At 39.8% G+C, this 20,973-nt stretch overlaps 1 protein-coding gene across 10 annotated transcripts in view; it reads left to right on the forward strand.

Annotated features, from left to right (window-relative positions):
- The window catches only part of AHI1 (Abelson helper integration site 1), a 226,017-nt gene that overhangs the window by 176,277 nt on the left and 28,767 nt on the right, over positions 1-20,973 (forward strand). For 9 of the 10 annotated variants that reach the window (XR_012517180.1, XM_074397418.1, XM_074397419.1 and 6 more), the window contains 2 exons: positions 5,640-5,802; positions 10,121-10,218. Coding sequence is in view for 8 of the 10 variants with exons in the window: in XM_074397418.1 (XP_074253519.1) it covers positions 5,640-5,802; positions 10,121-10,218 (261 nt within the window). In the remaining 2 variants the exon portion in view is untranslated. Of the gene's footprint in view, positions 1-5,639; positions 5,803-10,120; positions 10,219-20,973 lie in introns of those variants that run through there. The other variant, XM_074397425.1, reaches the window with a different exon arrangement.

Here is a 20,973-nt window from a genome sequence, read left to right on the forward strand (position 1 = left end):
AATCCCAGCACTTTAGGAGGCCAAGGCAGGCCTGAGATCAGGAGTTCGAGACCAGCCTGACCAACATGGTGAACACCATCTCTACTAAAAATACAAAATTAGCTGGGCATGATGGCGCATGCCTGTAATCCCAGCTACTTGGAGGCTGAGTCGGGAGAATCTCTTGAACCCAGGAGGCGGAGGTTGCAGTGAGCTGAGATTGCACCATTGCACTTCAACCTGGGCAACAAGAGCAAAATTCCATCTCCAAAAAAATAAAATAAAAATAAATTCCACTACTGCCTACCTGAAGAGACTGTCAAATCCCACAGGTTGAGGGCTCAGTCCCCACGACTGCCCCCCAGCCCAGGCACCAGTCACAAGTACAGGCTTCCAGAACTTTTGATCAACTGGCTTCAAGTTGGGGTTCCCACAACCCCCTCTTTCAGGTCACTTAATTTGCTGGAGCAACTCATGGAACTCAGAGAAACACACTTATATTTACCGGTTTATTACAAGGGGTGTTACAAAGGAAACAGATGAAGAGATATGTAGAGGAACCTATGGGGGAAGGGGCTTCTCTGACCTCCCTGGGGCACCACCCTCCTGGAACCTCCATTTGTTCAGCTATCTGGAAGCTCTCCAAACCCACTTATCTTAGGTTTTTAGGGAAGCTTCGTGACATCAGCATTTCCTCCACCAGGGTAGGATGGGGAAAGGACCCTCTAATTTTTTATAAGACCTACAGTCAGAAAGTCAGGAGTGGTGATTAGAGTTCTACCCTGGAGCAGGTAAAAGGAGAACAGGAGGAGGTCAGAGATGTTCTGTTTTTTGAGGCCTGCCCCTAAGGCCTAACATACCCACCATTAAACAAAAAAAACTAACAAGGAATATGGGAGTTATGAACTAGGACCTGCAGACAAAAACATAATACATACACTATACTGTGAAATACAATAACATGAGGTCTGCCTGTACTTAAATGTCAACAATGGTATTATGATGGCATGCTCCAAAGACAATTTCTCTTCTTTTCTTTTTTTTTATTTTATTATTTTTTTGTTACATTTTAGGTTTTGGGGTACATGTGAAGAACATGCAAGATTGTTGCATAGGTACACGCATGGCAGTATGATTTGCTGCCTTTCTTCCCTTCACCTCTATCTGGCATTTCTCTCCATGCTATCTCTCCCCAACTCCCCACCCCCCACTGTCCCTCCCCATTTCTCCCTAACAGACCCCAGTATGTAGTGCTCCCCTCCCTGTGTCCATATGTTCTCCTTGTTCAACACCCGCCTATGAGTGAGAACATGCAATGTTTGATTTTTCTGCTCTTGTGTCAGTTTGCTGAGAATGATGGTTTCCAGGTTCATCCATGTCCCTACAAAGGACATGAACTCATCGTTTTTGATGGCTGTGCAATATTCCATGGTGTATATGTGCCACATTTTCCCTGTCCAGTCTATCATCGATGGGCATTACAATAGCAAAGACTCAGACAATTTCTTTTCTTTAGAGAATGTAGCCTCACCAGTCATCCCTTTCCAAGGATGCTAGTTGCAGACTTTTATGACAAAGACATTTCTACCTCCAGAGATGACAGCTTAATAGTATAGAACATAGTTTTCTGTAAGTTGCTGAGGACCTGAAGTGGATACAAGTGAGGCATTGCCCGTTGGTAGTTTTAGTAAGTGGTTCATCTGATACCATCAGGTTTAAAAGTGTACGAGCCTCCTAGGACTGCGCTAACAAAATACCACAGACTGAGTGGTTTTACAGAAATGTATCTATTTTCTCAATGTGGTATGTGTATGTATGTGGACTGCTACTCATCCACTTAAAAAAAGTATGAAATAAAGTATTTTGCAGCAACTTGGATGGGACTAGGGCTGTTATCCTAAGTGAAGTAATTTAGGAACAGAAAACCAAATACCACATGTTCTCACTTAAAAGTAGGAGCTAAGCTATGGGTACACAAAGGTATAGAGAGAGGTATAATGGACATTGGAGAGTCAGAAGAGTGGAAGGAGGGTGGGAGGGGGGTGAAGAATGAAAAGGTACCTCTGGGGGGCTGGGCACAGTGACTCACATCTGTAATCCCAGCACTTTGGGGGGCTAAGGCAAGCAGATCACCTGAGGTCAGGAGTTCAAGACCACCCTGGCCAACATGGTAAAACCCAATCTCTACTAAAAATACAAAAATTAGCCAGGCATGATGGCAGGTGCCTGTAATCCCAGTTATTCGGGAGGCTGAGGTAGGAGAATAGCTTGAACCCAGGAGGCAGAGGTTACAGTGAGCCGAAATGGCACCACTGCACTCCAGCCTGGGTGACAGAGCAAGACTCTTGTCTCAAAAAAAAAAAAAAAAAAAAAAAAATTACCTGTGGAATACAAGGTATACTATTTGCATGACAGGGTACACTGAAAGCCCAGACTTCACCACTGTACAATTCATCCATGTAACCAAAAACCACTTGTTCCCCTAAAGCTATTGAAATAATTTTTTTTAAAGGAAGAAACTTATTTTCATACAATTCTGGAGGCTAGAAGACCAAGATCAAGGTGCTAGCACAGTCGGTTTCTCCTGCAGCCTCTCATGCTGGCTTGCAGATGTCTACTTTCTCACTGTGTCTTCCTCTTATAAAAATGCCAGTCCTGTGGATCCAGGCCTCACCCATATGACTTCGTTTAACCTTAATGACCTCCTTAAAGGCCATATCTCCAAATACATTCACACTGGAGCTAGGGCTCCAACCTATGAATTTTGAGTGACACAATTCAGTCCGTAACAGTCACAGATTGCAGAACATGTTTACAGGTACTAGTGGATCATGCAAAATTGGTGTGCCATATTTGGTTCTGTAAGGAGAGAATAATCAGGAGGTGCTGTAATAGGAAAGGTGTAATGTGGGCTCTCAGAGGCTTTTCAGACCCCTGTGCCTCTGAAGGGATTCTTTTATCAAGACATCCCTATGTGTAAAATTCAGGAAAATTTTTCGACCTTTGCTTGATAAGCTTCAGATTGTCCAAGGTCCACGCAGTGACACAGCCTGATGTAGGACTTCCTAAGTGATTCTGTTGCCTAAGCTGAATCTTCCCCTGCTCTCCTTCTCAACAGTCACCTAGGGCTCCAGACAAATAAGCATACATTAACCTCATATTTGCATAAGACTCATTAAAGTTGAGGTGTTTCAGTGTACCACAGCCAGGATAAGGAACAACAGGAGCAAACCATCCCAGAGTTTCCTGGAACTAGGGAAAAAGAAACAAAAGAAGGGAAGGAAGGAGAGAGAGAGAGAGAGGAGAGAGAGAGAGAGAGAGGAGAGAGAGAGAGAGAGGAGAGAGAGAGAGAGAGAGGAGAGAGGAGAGACTGGGTTTAAGTCTTGGTTCTGTCACTAGTTGACTTTAGGGAAGTTTCTAAATTTCTCTGGACATCAGATTTCTCTTTTGTAAAATGGAAATAAGGATACATGGCCTCACCAAGTTGTCAAAGGATTAAAGCAAAATAACACCTCAACAACTAGCATGCTATCTAGAACATGGTAAGCACTCAGTACATTTTCACTTTCTTCTTCTATTATGATACTACCAGGTAAAAGAGAAATTTGGAGAGCAAAGAGAAAAGTTAAAAGTTCTACTTTTACATAAGTGGTTTAACATCAATTTCTAAAGTTATAAAAATGTATAAGCCTTAAATAACACCCCGCGTTGCATGTTGTAAATTAGGTAATCTGCCTAGCTGTACAATAGGCATTGCATTTGAGCCATTTGAATTGAATTCTCATTACTGCCATTATATGGTGACAGCAGAATGAGTTGAACTCATTCGTTAGACTTGCCTGGTTGATGTGTTAATAAATATTGTTAAATGGATTAAAAGGTACCAGAAAGTTATGTGAGCTATACTGGAATCCTCTGGTTAAAACCCGTCTGTGCCTTTTCATTGACCATATTATTGAGTCAGAACTTTTTAAACATGCATGATCTGAGCCCTATTTTCTCCTCTCCTTCCCCGTCTATCTCAGTTCTCACATCCAAGGCCAGCTTCCCACCACACTGGACTCTTAGTTTCTCTTCCCTGGACTCTCACATGTGCTGTGCACACTGAGACACACTATATATATGTAACTATATGTATAATTTTCCATTACATATGTAGTTGTATAACCTATACATTTTCAGACACTGTTTAAGTAGAGAGTAAAACAGCTTAAATGTATTACTTAGTAAAGATGTTATTATGTCCTACTTTATACAGTGTATCAGATCTGAATCTAAAATGAAATGAGGTCTTCCTCCTTTTAACTACCATAAAGGATTTTTTTTAAATTTTCTTTCTTTTTTTTTTTTTGAGTGGGGGGACAAGGTCTTTCTGTGTTACCCAGGCTGAAGTATAGTAGTGCAGTTATAGCTCACTGCAGCCTCCAAACCCCAGGACTCAAGCGATCCTCCCACCTCAGCCTCCTAAGTGGCTAACACTGTAGGCACACATTACCACACCCAACTAATTTTTTTTTTTTTTCGTAGAGTGATAGGGGTTCTGGCTTTGTTGCTCAGGCTAATCTCAAACTCTTGGCTTCAAGCAATCATCCTGCTTCGGCCTCCCAAAGTGCTGAGATTACAGGCATGAGCGTGAGCCACCATGCCCAGCAAAGGATTTTTTTTTTTTTTTTTTTTGAGTTTCGCTCTTGTTACCCAGGCTGGAGTGCAATGGCGTGATCTCGGCTCACCGCAACCTCCACCTCCTGGGTTCAGGCAATTCTCCTGCCTCAGCCTCCTGAGTAGCTGGGATTACAGGCACACGCCACCATGCCCAGCTAATTTTTTGTATTTTTAGTAGAGACGGGGTTTCACCATGTTGGCCTGGATGGTCTCGATCTCTTGACCTCGTGATCCACCCGCCTTGGCCTCCCAAAGTGCTGGGGTTACAGGCTTGAGCCACCGCGCCCGGCGCCAGCAAAGGATTTTTAAATGCCTGTGCAGCCACTGCCATATCATTTCGACTTGGGTTTTCAAAAGAAAAGGAAATCAAATTTAATGATTACTGTAACACAAAGAAGGGGATTCTCATAAAAAGGCTTTTCCTCTTAAATTCGTATCAAATAAAAAGCTCATAAGGATACTTTTTAAAGGTAGAAAGCTTAAGTTGTTGCCTAAAACATCAAAAAATATATATGTATATAGAGAAATTTATCTCAAAAGAGGCATTAACAATAAACCAAGCGATGAAATCAGATTGTTCCATTGAGCTTTCCTTTTTGTAAAACTTTCGACCTTCTGAATAATTTTTTTTCAGATGCATCTGCTTAGCATAGAGACATAAAGGTAGTATCAAACAATTCTAAAAACGTAAATGGTGTACAAGCTTTTTAAATTTGCTTCACAAGTAATTCACTTAAAAAAATTAACATCTGCTATTTTGAAGCTAATCTTAGTGTATTGAATGCTCGTAACCATTTCTCAATCCCACAGTGTTTTATCTTGCTTCTCCTGCTGTGTTCCCACCACCCCTCATCCCATTAGCAAACCTTGAGACAGCCTCACACTTACCAAAGTACTGCTTTGGTTTCAGCTGCTCTTCTGCAAGAGGAAGTGAATGTTGGGGGTTTTCTCTGTGGTACAGTTGTGATAAAGCTGTGGTGGTCTTATCTCTCTCTTAGGTAGTGGCTCTTTATGACTACACAGCGAATCGATCAGATGAACTAACCATCCATCGCGGAGACATTATCCGAGTGTTTCTCAAAGATAATGAAGACTGGTGGTATGGCAGCATAGGAAAGGGACAGGAAGGTTATTTTCCAGCTAATCATGTGGCTAGTGAAAGTAAGTTTTATGCTCCCTTCCTGGTTTACTAATATGGTATAACCGATAGTCCAAGATTTTATCATTTTCTGGTCTTTAATTTACTGTCTTTGTAACCTTTGCATGTGTTTGCCAATGGATATTGCTTTTCATTCCCATGATGTAAAAAAAATAAAGAGAGGAGGCACTAGTATGTTAGAAAGCTGCTACATTCTGAGATTGAAATGTTTGTTTCATGGACTTCTTATCCCAGGGGACCATACCCTTCTAGCTGCCAGCTTTCTTATTCAACTCATTTGACCCTGCCACCTGCTTCATGCACAGTTCTGTCAGTTCTTCTCCTGCCACAGTGACTCCTCAGTTGACTGGCATCTTAAGAGCCTCTAGTTCCCCAACTGCAGTTCTTTTACTTTGTATACCTCAGACCTAGCTGGTAACCTGCAAAAACAAAACTACAATAAATTGTTTCATTCTCAAGTAAATTTGGCCCTCATTTATGGGGAAAAAAAATGAGCTAGAGAAGAAAATCTACATATGAGTTTCTGAAAGCTGTAGACTCACCACCAGGTCTTGAGAGGTGAAAACAGAAATAATACAGAGAGCCTGAAAACAGAAAATAATAACTTTAAAACTATCATTAAAGGGGAGAAGTATAGTAGTGCTTCTTCAGAAGAATGCATCCTATCCACAATTACTAACTTGATAGCATGCTAGGAAAAGCACAACACTCAGGAAAACTGACTTCTAACCCCAGCTCAACAACTTACACTGATATGCCCCAGTTTCCTTCTGTAAAATGAAGAAATTGAGGGATATCATCTGTAAGCTTTTCTCTGTAAGCACCAAAATTGTGGTTTTGATTCAAAATGTAGTACAAACAGGCCAGGCGCAGTGGCTCACACCTGTGATCCTAGCACTTTGGGAGGCCAAGGCAGGTGGATCACTTGAGGTCAGGAGTTCGAAACCAGCCCAGCCAACATGGCAAAACCTTGTCTCTCCTGACAACACAAAACATTAGCCAGGCGTAATGGCAGGCTCCAGTAATCCCAGCTACTTAGGAGGCTGAGGCAAGAGTGCTTGAACCAGGAAGGCATAGGTTGCACTGAGCCAAGATCACACCACTACACTCCAGCCTGGGAAACGTACAAAATTCTATCTTAAAAAATAAAATGTTGTGTAGGCAGCCTTGAAATTGAGAACAATCTGTGTCTTGAATATTTAAGTCTTTTGTTTCTGCAAAGAAATAATTATTATAAATAATAGTTGGTTTTCAGGATAGTCCACAAAACTGTTTAACTCAAAACTACTACTAAACAAATTCTAACTTAAGTTTTGAATTTTGACAGCCAAAGAGATGAAGGAATGGAAGAAAAATTTCCTTCGTGATTACCGGATGCTGGGCTAAGCTGGGCTAAACCTAGATAAAATTCTCTATCTTTGGCACCTTCCTATGACCCTCTCTGCACCCAGGTTCTTCCCAGTGCTCCCCTCCTCAGTCTCTCAAGTGGCCCTAAGTCTCATTGCAGCTCCCTTCCTCAGCTTATCTGCCAGTCAGCAAACTCCTCCCCTGAAAAGTGCTGTGTGTCTCAAAAATGACACCACTTCTCACTCCTATAACAAAATTCTTAATTTCTTTTGTGTAGCTGTTTTAGTTATCTTCTTGTAAGTAACAAATGACATATAACTCATTTTTTTTTTTTTAAGACAAGGTCTCACTTTGTCACCCAGGTTGGAGTACAGTGGTGCAGTCACGGCTCACTGCAGCCTTGACCTCTGGGCTCAATCAGTCCTCCCATCTCAGCCTCCTGAGTGCTGGAACTACAGGCGTGTGCTACCATGCCCAGCTAATTTTGACATGTAACTCTTAAACGCTATTAGAGGTATATTTTTGCGTTTAGAAGAGGTTGCATAATGGAAAAAACAAGAGGCAGTATGAAAGGAAGAAATTTTAGGACAGGTTAATTACTATGTAGGCGTAAGACAGCATGTAAGTTCCATAAACTCAGCACTTCTAACTTCCAGATTATCTAAAATAGCCAAGTTCCTTCTTCCCATTGTTGGGTCTCCCACAGGGTCAACAGCTGAGTTTAAACAGGGGTAGCTTCTGTTTAAATCAAGGTTTTTAAATCAAGAGCTGCCGGCACAATCATAGTCACTCTGGAGTATGCCTCATGTTAACAAGATATTAGAATCCACTATTCTTTTCGTATACCAGTGGAAATATTTTTTTAATTTTTTCACTTGTGTATCTCTAGGCAGGGTGGGATTCGTGCTTTAACTTTAGAATCTAGTTTACGAAAATAACCTCTTAGGCTTGCAGATCTTGAGAGGATATAGATGTTTGATCTACAGCGAATTGAAAAGCTAATAAGGCTAGATACAGCGGCTCACGCCTGTAATCCCAACACTTCAGAAGGCTGAAGAGGGAGGATCACTTGAGGCCAAGAGTTTGAGACCAGCCTTGGCAATATAATAAGACTCTATCTCTAGAAAAATAATTTTTTTAAAAAAACTAATAAATTTGTTCTTCTTCCATAATAACCAAAGCCAAACCTCTGAAGCATATTGCAGTGATAAGTGATGGCTACATACAGAAATTAATTCTTTGTCTCAGTAGTGAACATCCTCAACTGCCATAATTCCTTATCGTATCCCAGAAAATTTATGTCTTCTTTTGGCATCAATCACTGCTTCTTTAAAAAGCCTTGTAAAGACCAGATCAAACAGGAAAGAAAAAAAAAAAGAAAAGAAAATCTAAGTCTATAATGATTGAATTCTCCACTTCATTAGGGGTTCCCTTTCCCTTTTATTCCTTTTTTACCTGAATTTAACAAAAAAACTCAATTGCCCAGTTTTAGCCTTAGAGAAAACAAATGACTGTCAGTAGCATATTCTACTCTAAAAATAGTAGGATGAATTGTCCCTGATCTTTATCTGAAGCCAACTATGCAAAGTAAATGATCTAAAGAAGTATACAAGCAGAATCTCTACCCACTATTCCATTGAGAGCCTGTCCTCTAAGAGAACAACACAGTAAGAGAAATTTGTACTCCCACTATTATAAATAATTTATTCTCTTTGTATCTTAACACACTGGAAAGAACAACATGATCAGCTTCCCTATCACATCTAACACTCTTAAAATACAAGTTAAAGAAACCCAGGAATAAAATCACCCCATATATAAAGACAGTTAGTACATCTCTTAATCTTAGTTGTACAATGTTGATCAAGTATATTTCAGCAAGTTCTTTCAATTCAGAGTTGTTCTTAATCAAAATAGATTTTCTTTTTAACCCTTTAAAATTTGCACATAGCTGTTTAGATTAATACCCTATATAGATTCAATAGATTATATAGAATATTGGATTAAACGAATCTTAAATTCAACACTGTATATAGATTCAATATCATATATAGTCCTAACTTAATGCTTATTGATTTCATATTATCTTCCCAAATTATCCTTTCCCTTTTTTTGAGACAGAGTCTCGCTCTGTCTCCCATGCTGGAGTGCAGTGGTGCTATCTCAGCTCACTGCAACCTCCACCTCCCAGGTGCAAGCAGTTCTTGTGCCTCAGCCTCCCATAGCTGGGACCACAGGCACAAGCCACCATGCCCAGCTAATTTTTACATTTTTGGGTAGAGACGGTTTCACCATGTTGGCCAGGCTGGTCTGAAACTCTTGGCCTCAAGTGATCCACCTACCTCAGCCTCCCAAAGTGCTGGCATGAGCCACCACGCCCTGCCCCCAAATTATTTTTTCTGAATACTTCTACCTGATAAAATCCTACCTGGTCTTCAGAGTCTGCTACACCTACCACTTCTTCCATTAAGCGTTTTCCATCCCCACATCAGAGTTTGTCTTTGTAATTATTTCGCTTTCAAATAACGTCACATTTATTTCATATTGTAATTGCTTGTGAACATGTCTTTCTCTGACCAGATTTTAAGTTCCTTACTAGTGAAGACTTATCTTTTGATGATCTCCATATATTCTCCAGCAGTTCCTAGCAGATAACCTTGCATTTAGCAGGTTCCCGGTAAATGTGTTTTGAGATCAAATAAAATAGGCATCTGTCTGACCACATAGTAAGTGGCAACACCACCTTCTACATTTCTGAAATCCTGATGATTAAAATTTTCCAATCATACTTCTTTTGATAACTAATGAGTAAAACTGCAAATTGCCATATCAAGCAAGTTTTAGGTACCTTACTGATACACCAAGGAATGGAATATTGATTTCTTTAATTTCATATATGCCCTTACCATCGTCTTTTCCCTATGGAACAGTGCTCCTCAATTTGGTTACATGAATTCCTTTTTTCAATTTCAGCACTGTATCAAGAACTGCCTCCTGAGATAAAGGAGCGATCCCCTCTTTTAAGCCCCGAGGAAAAAACTAAAATAGAAAAATCTCCAGCTTCTCAAAAGGTAAATGTTTTTAAGAATATGTGTTACATATGTACTTTGATTTTCACTCTCTCTGGATAAAATACTACTTTATTTTTTATGCTTATTATCCTTTATTGTTCACATTTTTTTGTCCCGGCACTAACATCATTATGGAATATGTAAGGCAAATATCATAGCCATTTTCCAGATAAGGAAACTGAGGAGGCTCAGAGAGGTTAAAGTAGACTCCAGGTCACAGCCTAAGTGATGGGACAAGGAACTTGTGACTTTAGGTGTGCTGTTTCCACTCTGCACTTATTTCTTTAACTGTGATACTGACAGTGTCATCAGGCCCACCTGGGAGGTAAACATTTATGCTGCAAGATCACTGGAGTTCACAAAATTAAGATGTTCTGTGTTTCTGGAGTATTCCTTTTACTTGCAAATAATTTAAAATGTTTTTACATTAAAATGAATATAGCTGTATTATCAGCCAGAGCGACCAGAAAAATGTCATGTATTTTAGTCTGTGTCATCAGACCCTTGGGGGTTTTCAGTCGGTATTCTTCTGAGGTTAGCAGTACTTTGGTAGAAAGGTTTAATAAGCACTGCACTATCATGTATATTGCTTATTAAACTTGTTTTGTTATATGACATTAGCTCTTCCCTTAAACTGAATAATCTCACTGCTTCTTGATTCCATGAACCAACATAGATTTTTTTTACAAATACATCTCACGTACATATCATTACAATCACAATAAAGTTTTTTGGCAGTTGAACCTGACATATATCGTTCACTCAACCATCATTCTCAGCAAACAGACACAAGAGCAGAAAATCAAACACTGCATGTTCTCACTCATAGGTGGGTGTTGAACAATGAGAACACATGGACACAGGGAGGGAAGCACTACACACTGGGGTCTGTTGGGGGGAAATGGGGGATGAGGGTGGGGAGTTGGGGAGAGAGAGCATGGGGAGAAATGCCAGATATAGGTGAAGGTGAGGAAGGCAGCAAATCACACTGCCTATGTGTACGTACCTATGCAACAATCTTGCATGTTCTTCACATGTACCCCAAAACCTAAAATGCAATTTAAAAAAAGAAAGATATGGGAAGACAGGGACAGGGAATCACCATTCCTTACAGTTAGAGATGATAAGCTTGGTTTTAGATATCTCAATTTGTTGGTAGTATCTGTAGTGCTCCCAGATAGAAATATTCACTGGGAGCCAGAAGTGCAGGGTTGGAATTTGAGAGAATGTAGAGCTTCAAAATCAAATGAGAAAGAATTAGTGTGTTAGTTCTTATATCAGTAAGTGAAAGCTTGTAATGAAGGAAGAGCCCAGTATGTCATAGAGTTATAAGAGAAGAACACCAAGGACAGACCCCAATTAAACACTAGTATTAAGGGACAGTCAAAGGAAGAGAAGATTAAGAAAGAATAAAGGAAAAGGAAAAAAAGAAAAAGAAAAAAAAAAAAACAAAAACAGAAAAAACAAGTGCACTGTAAACCAGAAGAGGAAGAAAAGTTCAAGAAGAGGATAGTTGGAAACAGCCAAGCAGTTAGGTTGTCGAAGCATTTGGTCATCCAGAGGACCCTGGTAGCTTTGTACCAGAATCAGTAAGTTGGCAAGGATTGAAGAGTAGATTAAAGGTTGAATGAGGCCTCAGCAAGTGAACTCTCATGGAAGTCATTCTCAAAGTTTCACTTTGAAGAATCAAAAAAGATTCAGCAGTGGCTAAAGGGAGACCTGATGTCCATGAATGATTTTTTAAATAATGGACAGACATAAAATTATCTATTAAGGAGACAAAGCCAATAGACAGGTTCAGGTTGAAGATAGATAAAGAAAGGACACCAAGGACGCAGTGGATCTTGGAGGGAGCAGGAAGTACTTTATTGGAAAGACATGTTGACAGATTAGTCTTGTTCCAAGCAGAGGATTCTCAACTGAGAGTGATTTTGCCTTCCAGGAGTCATTTAGCGAGGCTTGGAGACATTTTTTGTTGTCTCAGCTACAAGGTGGGGGATAATACTGGCATCTGGTGGGTAGAGGTCATGGATGTTGCTAAGTATCCTAGAATTCAGAGAATGGCTCCCCTCAACAAATAATTCTCTAGCCAAAAATGTCAACAGTATGGCACTTAGAGCAGTGCCCCTCTAACACAGGTAAGTGTGGGTAGGGATGCAGGTAAGTTAATAAAGGGTTGAAGTCTAGAAATTAAATATATTTTTATGTTCTCCAGAACAAAAGCAAGGTTCACTTCTAATGTGAGGAGCAAAGGAGTGAGATAGGAGCACAAGAAGAATAATAATCTATTGAGTAAGGAAAATAGGGACTCATTTAGGACGTATAAAAAGATTCACTAATAGTTCTGAGAGCTGCTGTTTTAGATACCATAAAAATGGAAGTGACATAAATCTGTGCAGTTGGATTTTTTTTCTTCGGTAGTCTCTTCTCAACATCTAGGGCATAGCAATAGAGAAGGCAGATTTGGTTTAATATAGAATTGGAGTTGTCAATGTGAAAGGAATACAAGAGGTTGAGAGACTTGATAGCATTGGTAAGAGTTACCAGAGTGATGCACCATGAAGGATTATCCAGTTGGAAAGGACGTAGAATCAGAAGAGTTAGAAAGCAGGGCTCTCCTCTGCAAAGTTGCAGTAAGCTACTGGGGCCCAGATAGAGGCATAGTGTCACAGAAAAGGAATCAGCAAGCTGGAACTATAGTGTTCAAGGCCGTAGACTCTTGCTTATTTAGTATCTCAGATGTCAGGCAGCTTCAAGTTGTGATAAATTCATAGAGTATGTGTAAGAGCTGATGTGAAATTGAAGAACATGTTACTAGAGTTGAACTGGTCAAAGAACTAGGACCCAGAGTGTTGTACAGGTTATAGTCTTGAACATTAAGATTCCAGTATGATAGCAAGAGTTAGGATGAGGAGGAAACTGATGAACAAAGAGCTGACATTCTTAATTCTTAGGTTAGAACAAGGTCTCAACTTTGGCTTCACATCGAAATCACCAAACCAATTAAAAAGCTAGATATGGATAACAATGTCCACCCCTTCAAATATATTTAATTGGTGAAATGGGACCTAGGTAAGGGCAGATTTCAGAAGCTTTCCAAGTAATTTTAATGTGTAGCCAACATTGACGGCCATTGTGTTAGAGCAACCACAAGGTCTGCAGATCACAGATGCAGAGATAAGTAGAGGATGGAATAGCCAGGTGTCAAAACACTGAAGGAAAAGTGCTTTGGAATTACAATACCCTAAAATCAGCAGGAGGGAGCTAAGAAGAAGCCACTGTTCACTCCTGTCTCTCGTGGTTCATGAGAGAACCATGAACCATGTGAAAATGGGTATGTGAGAATGAATAGCCTGTGCTGTAAGGAGCTGAAAGAAAAATGGTTTCTTGGTAAAACATCAGTTTCAAATAAGCAAGGATATATGGCGATGGTGGCCTACAACAATGTAAGGACTGTAAGGGGCACAGTCAAGAGTACTGGCAGGAATTTGATTATCGCAGATGTTGCATGTGTAACAGTACTTATTGTTTGTAATTCAGCACTAGATTTAAGAATTTAGGAAAATGCTTGTTTTAGTTGTGTCTGCTGTAACAAATATAGACTGGGTGGCTTAAACAACAAAATTTATTTTTCCCAGTTCTGGAAACTGGGAAGTTCAAGAACAGTGTGCTGGCAGATCCAGGTTCTGGTCAAAGTCTCCTCCCTGGTTTGCGACTTCATTTATCCTCACTGGGCAACGAGAGGAAGCAAGCTTTCTTGTGCCTCTCAAAAAAGCACCAATTCCATTTGTGAAGGCTCTGCCCTCATGACCTAACTACCTCACAAATACCTCCTAATAACCATCTCATTGAGGGTTAGGATTCTAACACGTGAATTTGGGGGTTACACAAACATGAGGTCCATAACATAAACATGAGGTTAACACAAACATAAAACAAACCTGAGGTCTAAATTTGTAACATAAAAACCTTGAATGCAGTGGAAGCATTTATAACATTGGTATAAAGGGTTGCTGTGACAGCTAACAATACTTTTTAGTCTATATTAAAAACTGTGTGATGCTATGAAAGATACAGCCTTTACTTTTTGTGACTTTCTCATGTCCCTGACTCTGCAACATGCTAAACTTTGAAACTGAGGTGACCTAATACCCACTCTTAGTATGTTTCTATTACCCTTGAGTTAACTCTGACTCTGCCAGAGGATATATAAAGAACTCTGTCAATGTCTTACCTGTGAAGTTGGTATTGCCCCTTCATCTTCCTGATGTGCCTGTGTTCTTATGTATAGGGACCTCCTACTTGCTTCCAAAACTTCCCAGTTCTCACTGCCTGTGCCACTCCTCTACTTAGGTGGACTCACTGCACCAGTCTTCGTTTAGACCAGGCATCCCCAAACTTTTTACACAGGGGGCCAGTTCACTGTCCTTCAGACCGTTGGAGGGCCACCACATACTGTGCTCCTCTCACTGACCACCAATGAAAGCGGTGCCCCTTCCTGAAGTGCGGCAGGGAGCAGGATAAATGGCCCCAGGGGGCCGCGTGCGGTTTGCGGGCTGTAGTTTGGGGACGCCTGGTTTAGACTGTAGTTGATGACTTTTGCCCCTCACAGACTGATCTCCATGCTTCAGACATATCTTCATATTCATATTCCAGCAGACCAGTTCTTCAGATACCATGATCTCCCTTGAGTTCTACTTCAAGCTAATCCCACTGAAGCCCAAACCCTAGTTCTAATAGATTTAAGGAATTTATAGTCATGTAAAGGAGTTGCAAAGGATAAAACTCCATTTGGGCAAGGGAGTAGGAAAGTTCTCATGGAGGATATGGAACTCAAATTAAGCCTTAAAGCTTAATGCTTGAATTTCTTTTGTTGAATCCATGTATTAGAATAGAATCTGCATGTATTTTTTCTCTTAGGAATGTGCTGTGTGTAGTTAGACAGTATTTTACTTCCCAGTGAGAGAAAGTATAACAAATGATCTATGTTTATGTAAAAAGAAGCCCCTAAGAAATATGTTGCCTCAAGTAATTAAAATGATTTGGGTGCTCTCTGAGTCATGGAACTAACTCTTGAGAAATGTGTAACTGAGCTTCTTCGCACCTAGCTCCTTTATCAAAACATACATGGTCTGATTTTATCAAGACCTTGCTTTATAAACCTCCCACAGTCTTATCAGATATTTAACTTCATCTGCAAGTCTTATTTTTATTATCACATATATATTTTTTTTCTAAAAAAAAAGGGCCGGGTGCGGTGGCTCATGCCTGTAATCCCAGCACTTTGGGAGGCTGAGGCGGGTGGATTGTGAGGTCAAGAAATTGAGACCATCCTGCTCAACATGGTGAAACCCCATCTCTACTAAAAATACAAAAAATTAGGTGGGCATGGTAGCGCGCGCCTGTAATCCCAGCTACTCAGGAGGGTGAGGCAGGAGAATCGCCTGAACCCAGGAGGCGGAGGTTGCGGTGAGCCGAGATCGCACCATTGTACTCCAGCCTGGGTAACAAGAGCAAAACTCCGTCTCAAAATAAATAAATAAATAATTTTAAAAACATGAAAAGTAGTCTCTGTTAAGTGACTAAAATTGTGGGGCATCTAAGTTCATAGAATGACAGAACTAGTGATGTGGAAAGGACCTTAGAGATCATCCTTGGTGATTCTAATCAACTCCTTCGTTGTATGGGAAATCAAGATCCATGAAGCTATAAAAGGTTCGTTTAAAATGACACTGCTAACTAGGACCATGACTTCCATATTTTCATGCCAGTGCCCATTTTCCTCCACCACCTAGTCAGCAACACAGACACACAGTTGGCAACTGCACAGTTAGCCAGGTTTCGTATCACACTGGTTTTTTACATCCCTGTTTTTTTGTTTGTTTTCGTTTTCTTTGGCTTTTTGTTTGTTTTTGAGACAGAGTCTCACTCTGTTGCCAAAATGGAGTGCAGTGGTGAGATCTCAGCTCACTGCAACCTCCACCTCCCAAGTTCAAGCAATTCTTATGCCTCAGCTTCCCAAATAGCTGAGATTACAGGCGTGCACCAACACGCTGGGCAAACTTTTGCAGTTTTAGTAGAGAAGGGGTTTTGCTGTATTGGCCAGGCTGGTCTCAAACTCCTGACCTCAAGTGATCCACCTGCCTCAGCCTTCCAATCCTACTGGGATTATAGGCATGAGCTATCCTGCCCAGCTTACATCCCTGTTTTGTGTTTGTTTCATTGTACCCTTCTTTGTGTGTAAGTTTTAAGAATTATGTTCTCTATATTTTTAATGAAGAAAAGAAACCTCAATCATTTTCTTTCCTTTTTAAAATTATTTCTTTTCAAACTATGGAATAAGAAACAAAATTATACCTCTTAATAGCTTGGCAGCTGCTGCATCTTACATGTTCTTCTGAGTGGAGCACACCTGCTCTGTTGCTAATTGTGCCAGGTACCTTCCAGCATTTCATCTGGTTCATTGAAATGTTAGTGGGTGATGGCAGCAATTGTTTCTGGCTCCTTACTGGAGGAGGAGGGGACAAGACTTGAGTTAATTATCCCAAAACAAATCAGTAACAATTCTTACCACAGGGGAGTGGGAGCAGGAGAATGTTTTCCTCCAAGTTCATTCCAGAACATTTTTACCAAGGTGTGCTACAAATTGCATCTAATAGGAAAGAGAATACAGGTGCTCTCAGGAAGGAGAGAAACTCAGAAGCTTTGAAAACAAGTAGTGCTGACAAACTCTGTTCTTCTTTTTGCATTTTGAACATTTTTTGTTTTTTAGCCTTTTTATTTTTGCTAGCCTAAGCATTAACCTGTATTATCCATTTATGTGGGTAGGAAAGTTATTTAAAACTCTTTAAATTTTTTTAATTAATTATGAGATTTGTTCTTTAAAAGTAATATATGTTCATAGTTTTAACTTTTTTTTTTTTTTTTTGAGATGGAGTTTCGCTCTTGTTGCCCAGGCTGGAGTGCAATGGTGCGATCTCGGCTCACCGCAACCTCCGCCTCCTGGGTTCAGGCAATTCTCCTGCCTCAGCCTCCTGAGTAGCTGGGATTACAGGCACACGCCACCATGCCCAGCTAATTTTTAGTATTTTTAGTGGAGGCGGGGTTTCACCATGTTGACCAGGATGGTCTCGATCTCTTGACCTCGTGATCCACCCGTCTCGGCCTCCCAAAGTGCTGGGATTACAGGCTTGAGCCACCGCGCCCGGCCCATAGTTTTAACATTTTAACCAGTAAAGAATAGTATAAAATTAAAAATAAGTCTTCTGTCCTGCTAATATTTATGCTCATTCTGTTTCTTGTATATGCTTACAAAACTGTTCTTGCATATATAAATACACATGTCTTTGTCTATTCTTTATGAAACTAGGATCATAGTTAAGATTCTGCTTTTTCTGTTTCCAATATATCTTGGATATTTTTTCTTTATCTTTTTCTTTTTCTTTTTTCTTTGAGATGGAGTCTCCCTCTGTTGCCCAGGTTGGAGTGCAGTGGCAAGATCCCAGCTCACTACAGCCTCCGCCTCCCGGGTTCAAGTGATTCTCCTGCCTCAGCCTCCCAAGTAGCTGGGACTAAAGGCGTGGGCCAGCACGCCTGGCTAATGTTTGTATTTTTAGTAGAGATGGGGTTTCACCATGTTGACCAGGCTGATCTCGAACTCCTGGCCTCAAGTGATCTGCCCCCCTTGGCCTCCCAAAGTGCTGGGATTACAGGCGTGAGCCACCACGCCTGGCCTCTTTTCTTATTAGTAGAGACAATTCTATTTTTTAACCATTTTGAGGTACCAAAATACCCAATTTTCTTTTTTTAATTCCTAAAGTCTGTTTTTTTAATTCCTGAAAATGCTGTTTTCTTTTTTCTGTATTATCTCTAAAAAACAAAACCCAAAGTAGGAAAGTACTATTTACCTTCTATTAGTGTTTCAACATTAACACGGTCAAGTATGTTTTTATGTAAATGCTATATATACAGTAATTACTATGCACGAAAAAGTTAGATTATTTTTGAAAATGTGGAGAAATTACTGTTTTTGCTTATATTCTTCTCTAAAAACTCATTAAATGAATATTAGTTATTGGTTTTGTTATTCTAAGATAATTATATAAGTATCTATTATAGCTAACCTTCACGTGAGCAGAGGAGTGTCTTCATAATTTTCATTATTTTATTAAGCATTTAGAGGCAATAAGAGCATGCTGGCTTAATTCCAAAGACAGACTTCTAATCCAAAGTGTACACGTAGTTATGTTCGGGAACAGGTGCTTTCTTGCCTAGTTCAAAACAAGAACAGAGAACCCAAAAGCATTAGATAACTTCATGGTAGTTCCTCTTCCAGCCAAACACAAGCACATGCAAAATTTACATTAGTAAATCTGTCAGCCTCTCAGATGAATAATAGGCAGTATATAGAGTGCCTTCAATGTGCATGTGTTTTTCTTAGTCTTCAAAGTATCTAATAATTGTACCGTATAACACTATTTTTAAAAATCACTTTATACAGAAATTTTTTTTCCATTTACTGATCCCTATACCAGTAATGAATCCGAACTATTGTTAATCATAGGAATAATATGACTTACTATTATGTTAAGACCAACAGCAGATTTATAATAGAAACAGATTTTCCAAATACCCAGGAGTTAGTTAATATACACTAAATCATTGGAAATATGGTCACAATTGTGGCTTCTTTTCTATTGCTAATGAATAATATCAATTTATACATTTTTTTACTTTAGTAATTCTATTTATCAAAATACAGTGATTTATCTTATTAAATTTAATAAAATTAATTTATGCTTGAATTTGCTTTAGAATTTTAGTAATTGTTGAAGTTTTCTTGTTTAATCTGAAGAGAAATGAATCAAAACTAACTTGTAGAGTCAATTAAGCATGTAGAGTCAATACGAGCATGCTGGCTTAGGATAGTGATGACACTGACCTGAAATCTTACCTTATAAGTAAGTTAAAACTAAAATGCTTATTTGTGTCCCATGAAGAATCTCAATGCAAATAGCACTAATATGTTTTTCCTTTCCCCATAATTTGTTTCAATAACTTAAAACAACTGTTTTGAGAAAAAAGTATTAATTTCATATAAATGTTATTTACATTTGAAAAATGTCTGTTATTCTGGAGTCCGGAGAGATAAATTTCCCATAAAGAAGGTGGGTGGTATCCCAGTGATGTAACAGCAAAGCCTGTGTGAGTTACCTTTACCTCACACCCACAGATTCCACTCCCAACAACAGAGTCCCTAAATGACTTCCACAGAGGAATCTCAAAGCCTCCAGAAATTAATAGGGACTCTCTTCTACTCTGAAAGGAACTTATAAGGCCTTGATTCTCTTAAAGGTCTGGTAACGTGTTTGAATGCTTCTTTTATACTTGTGCCTCTGCCATTGTATTTGACATGTGTACCTCAGCCCCTGCTTTATCTCTTCACCCACAACAGTTTTGTTTTGTGCCGCTTTGGGAAAGTGCTCTCCCTGTTTCCAGGACCCTCTTAACTTTCTACAGAGTGAGACCCTGCAGGCTGCTTATCTTCTCAGTTTAGCCTGAGGGCAGGACCTAGATAATTGCCAGTGGTTCCGAAGTGAAGTGGCCCTTTTCATTTTAAGATCCTGTAATGACATTTTGTTTTCATTATTCCGTTACCTGCAAGTATATGAGTAGTGATATATGGGCTATAGACTACCCTACTTAAAAACAAGAATTTTACATAAAGATGTATCCAGCTTTGTGAGACACAAAGTGATGAGTACATATACAATGTTTAATAATTAAATTTAGATATCTATTGACTAATGTGTAAAGTTAACCATATGCTAATCTTTTCATAAACTATGGAAAATAAACTGTATGCTGATATTTTTATAATTACTTAGAAGTCACAATAACGGGTCATAATGGTGTCTAATCTTAATATGGTTCCCGGTTAGGTACATAAAAAAGGAAGAACTTTTTCTTATTTAAGTGTCTCTTTTATTCAGACAAGCCATGCATACAATAAAAGATGTTTCAATGTATTGGAACAGATTTGCTTTTATTACTCTTTTACTTGAATTTTTTTGTACTTAATGAGTCTTTTCTCTTTTTACCTCTCTTACAGCTTCCCCATTGCTATAGGCGTCTTTAAGTAGCCACCTCTTACACACCACTGTCTCTTGGTGACCTGGTTTGGGAAGAACTATTCCCTAGTGATAAGAGATTAGGAAATGGTTTAGTCCCAAAAAAGGAAGTGGGTAACCCAAATGACCCTCCAGTTTGCAAGAATTCTAAAAAAAAGGGGGTGCATTCTGGTGCTTCTTCTTGCCTGCTTGGTTTTCTGCAATCAGTTTTCATTTTGCTCAAACTAGGTTCCTAAGACCACTGGGAAATAGAACTAGCATTATTTAGCAACATAATGGCAAACGCATCAGCAGCACTTGGAGCCTTATCACTTGTCTCACCAATCCACAGTCCTGGTAGGGGGACATTCGGTTGTCCATTTGTTTCACTAGTCCCCAGGATTGGTGGGGGGACATTCGGTTGTGCATTTGTTTCACTAGTCCCCAGGCCTGGTAGGGGGACATTCGGTTGTCCATTTGTTTCACTAGTCCCCAGGATTGGTGGGGGGACATTCGGTTGTCCATTTGTTTCACTAGTCCCCAGGCCTGGTAGGGGGACATTCGGTTGTGCATTTGTTTCCCTAGTCCCCAGGCCTGGTAGGGGGACATTCGGTTGTCCATTTGTTTCACTAGTCCCCAGGATTGG

Source organism: Saimiri boliviensis, chromosome 4 (assembly GCF_048565385.1).
Source record: "Saimiri boliviensis isolate mSaiBol1 chromosome 4, mSaiBol1.pri, whole genome shotgun sequence".
Classification (NCBI taxonomy): domain Eukaryota; kingdom Metazoa; phylum Chordata; class Mammalia; order Primates; family Cebidae; genus Saimiri; species Saimiri boliviensis.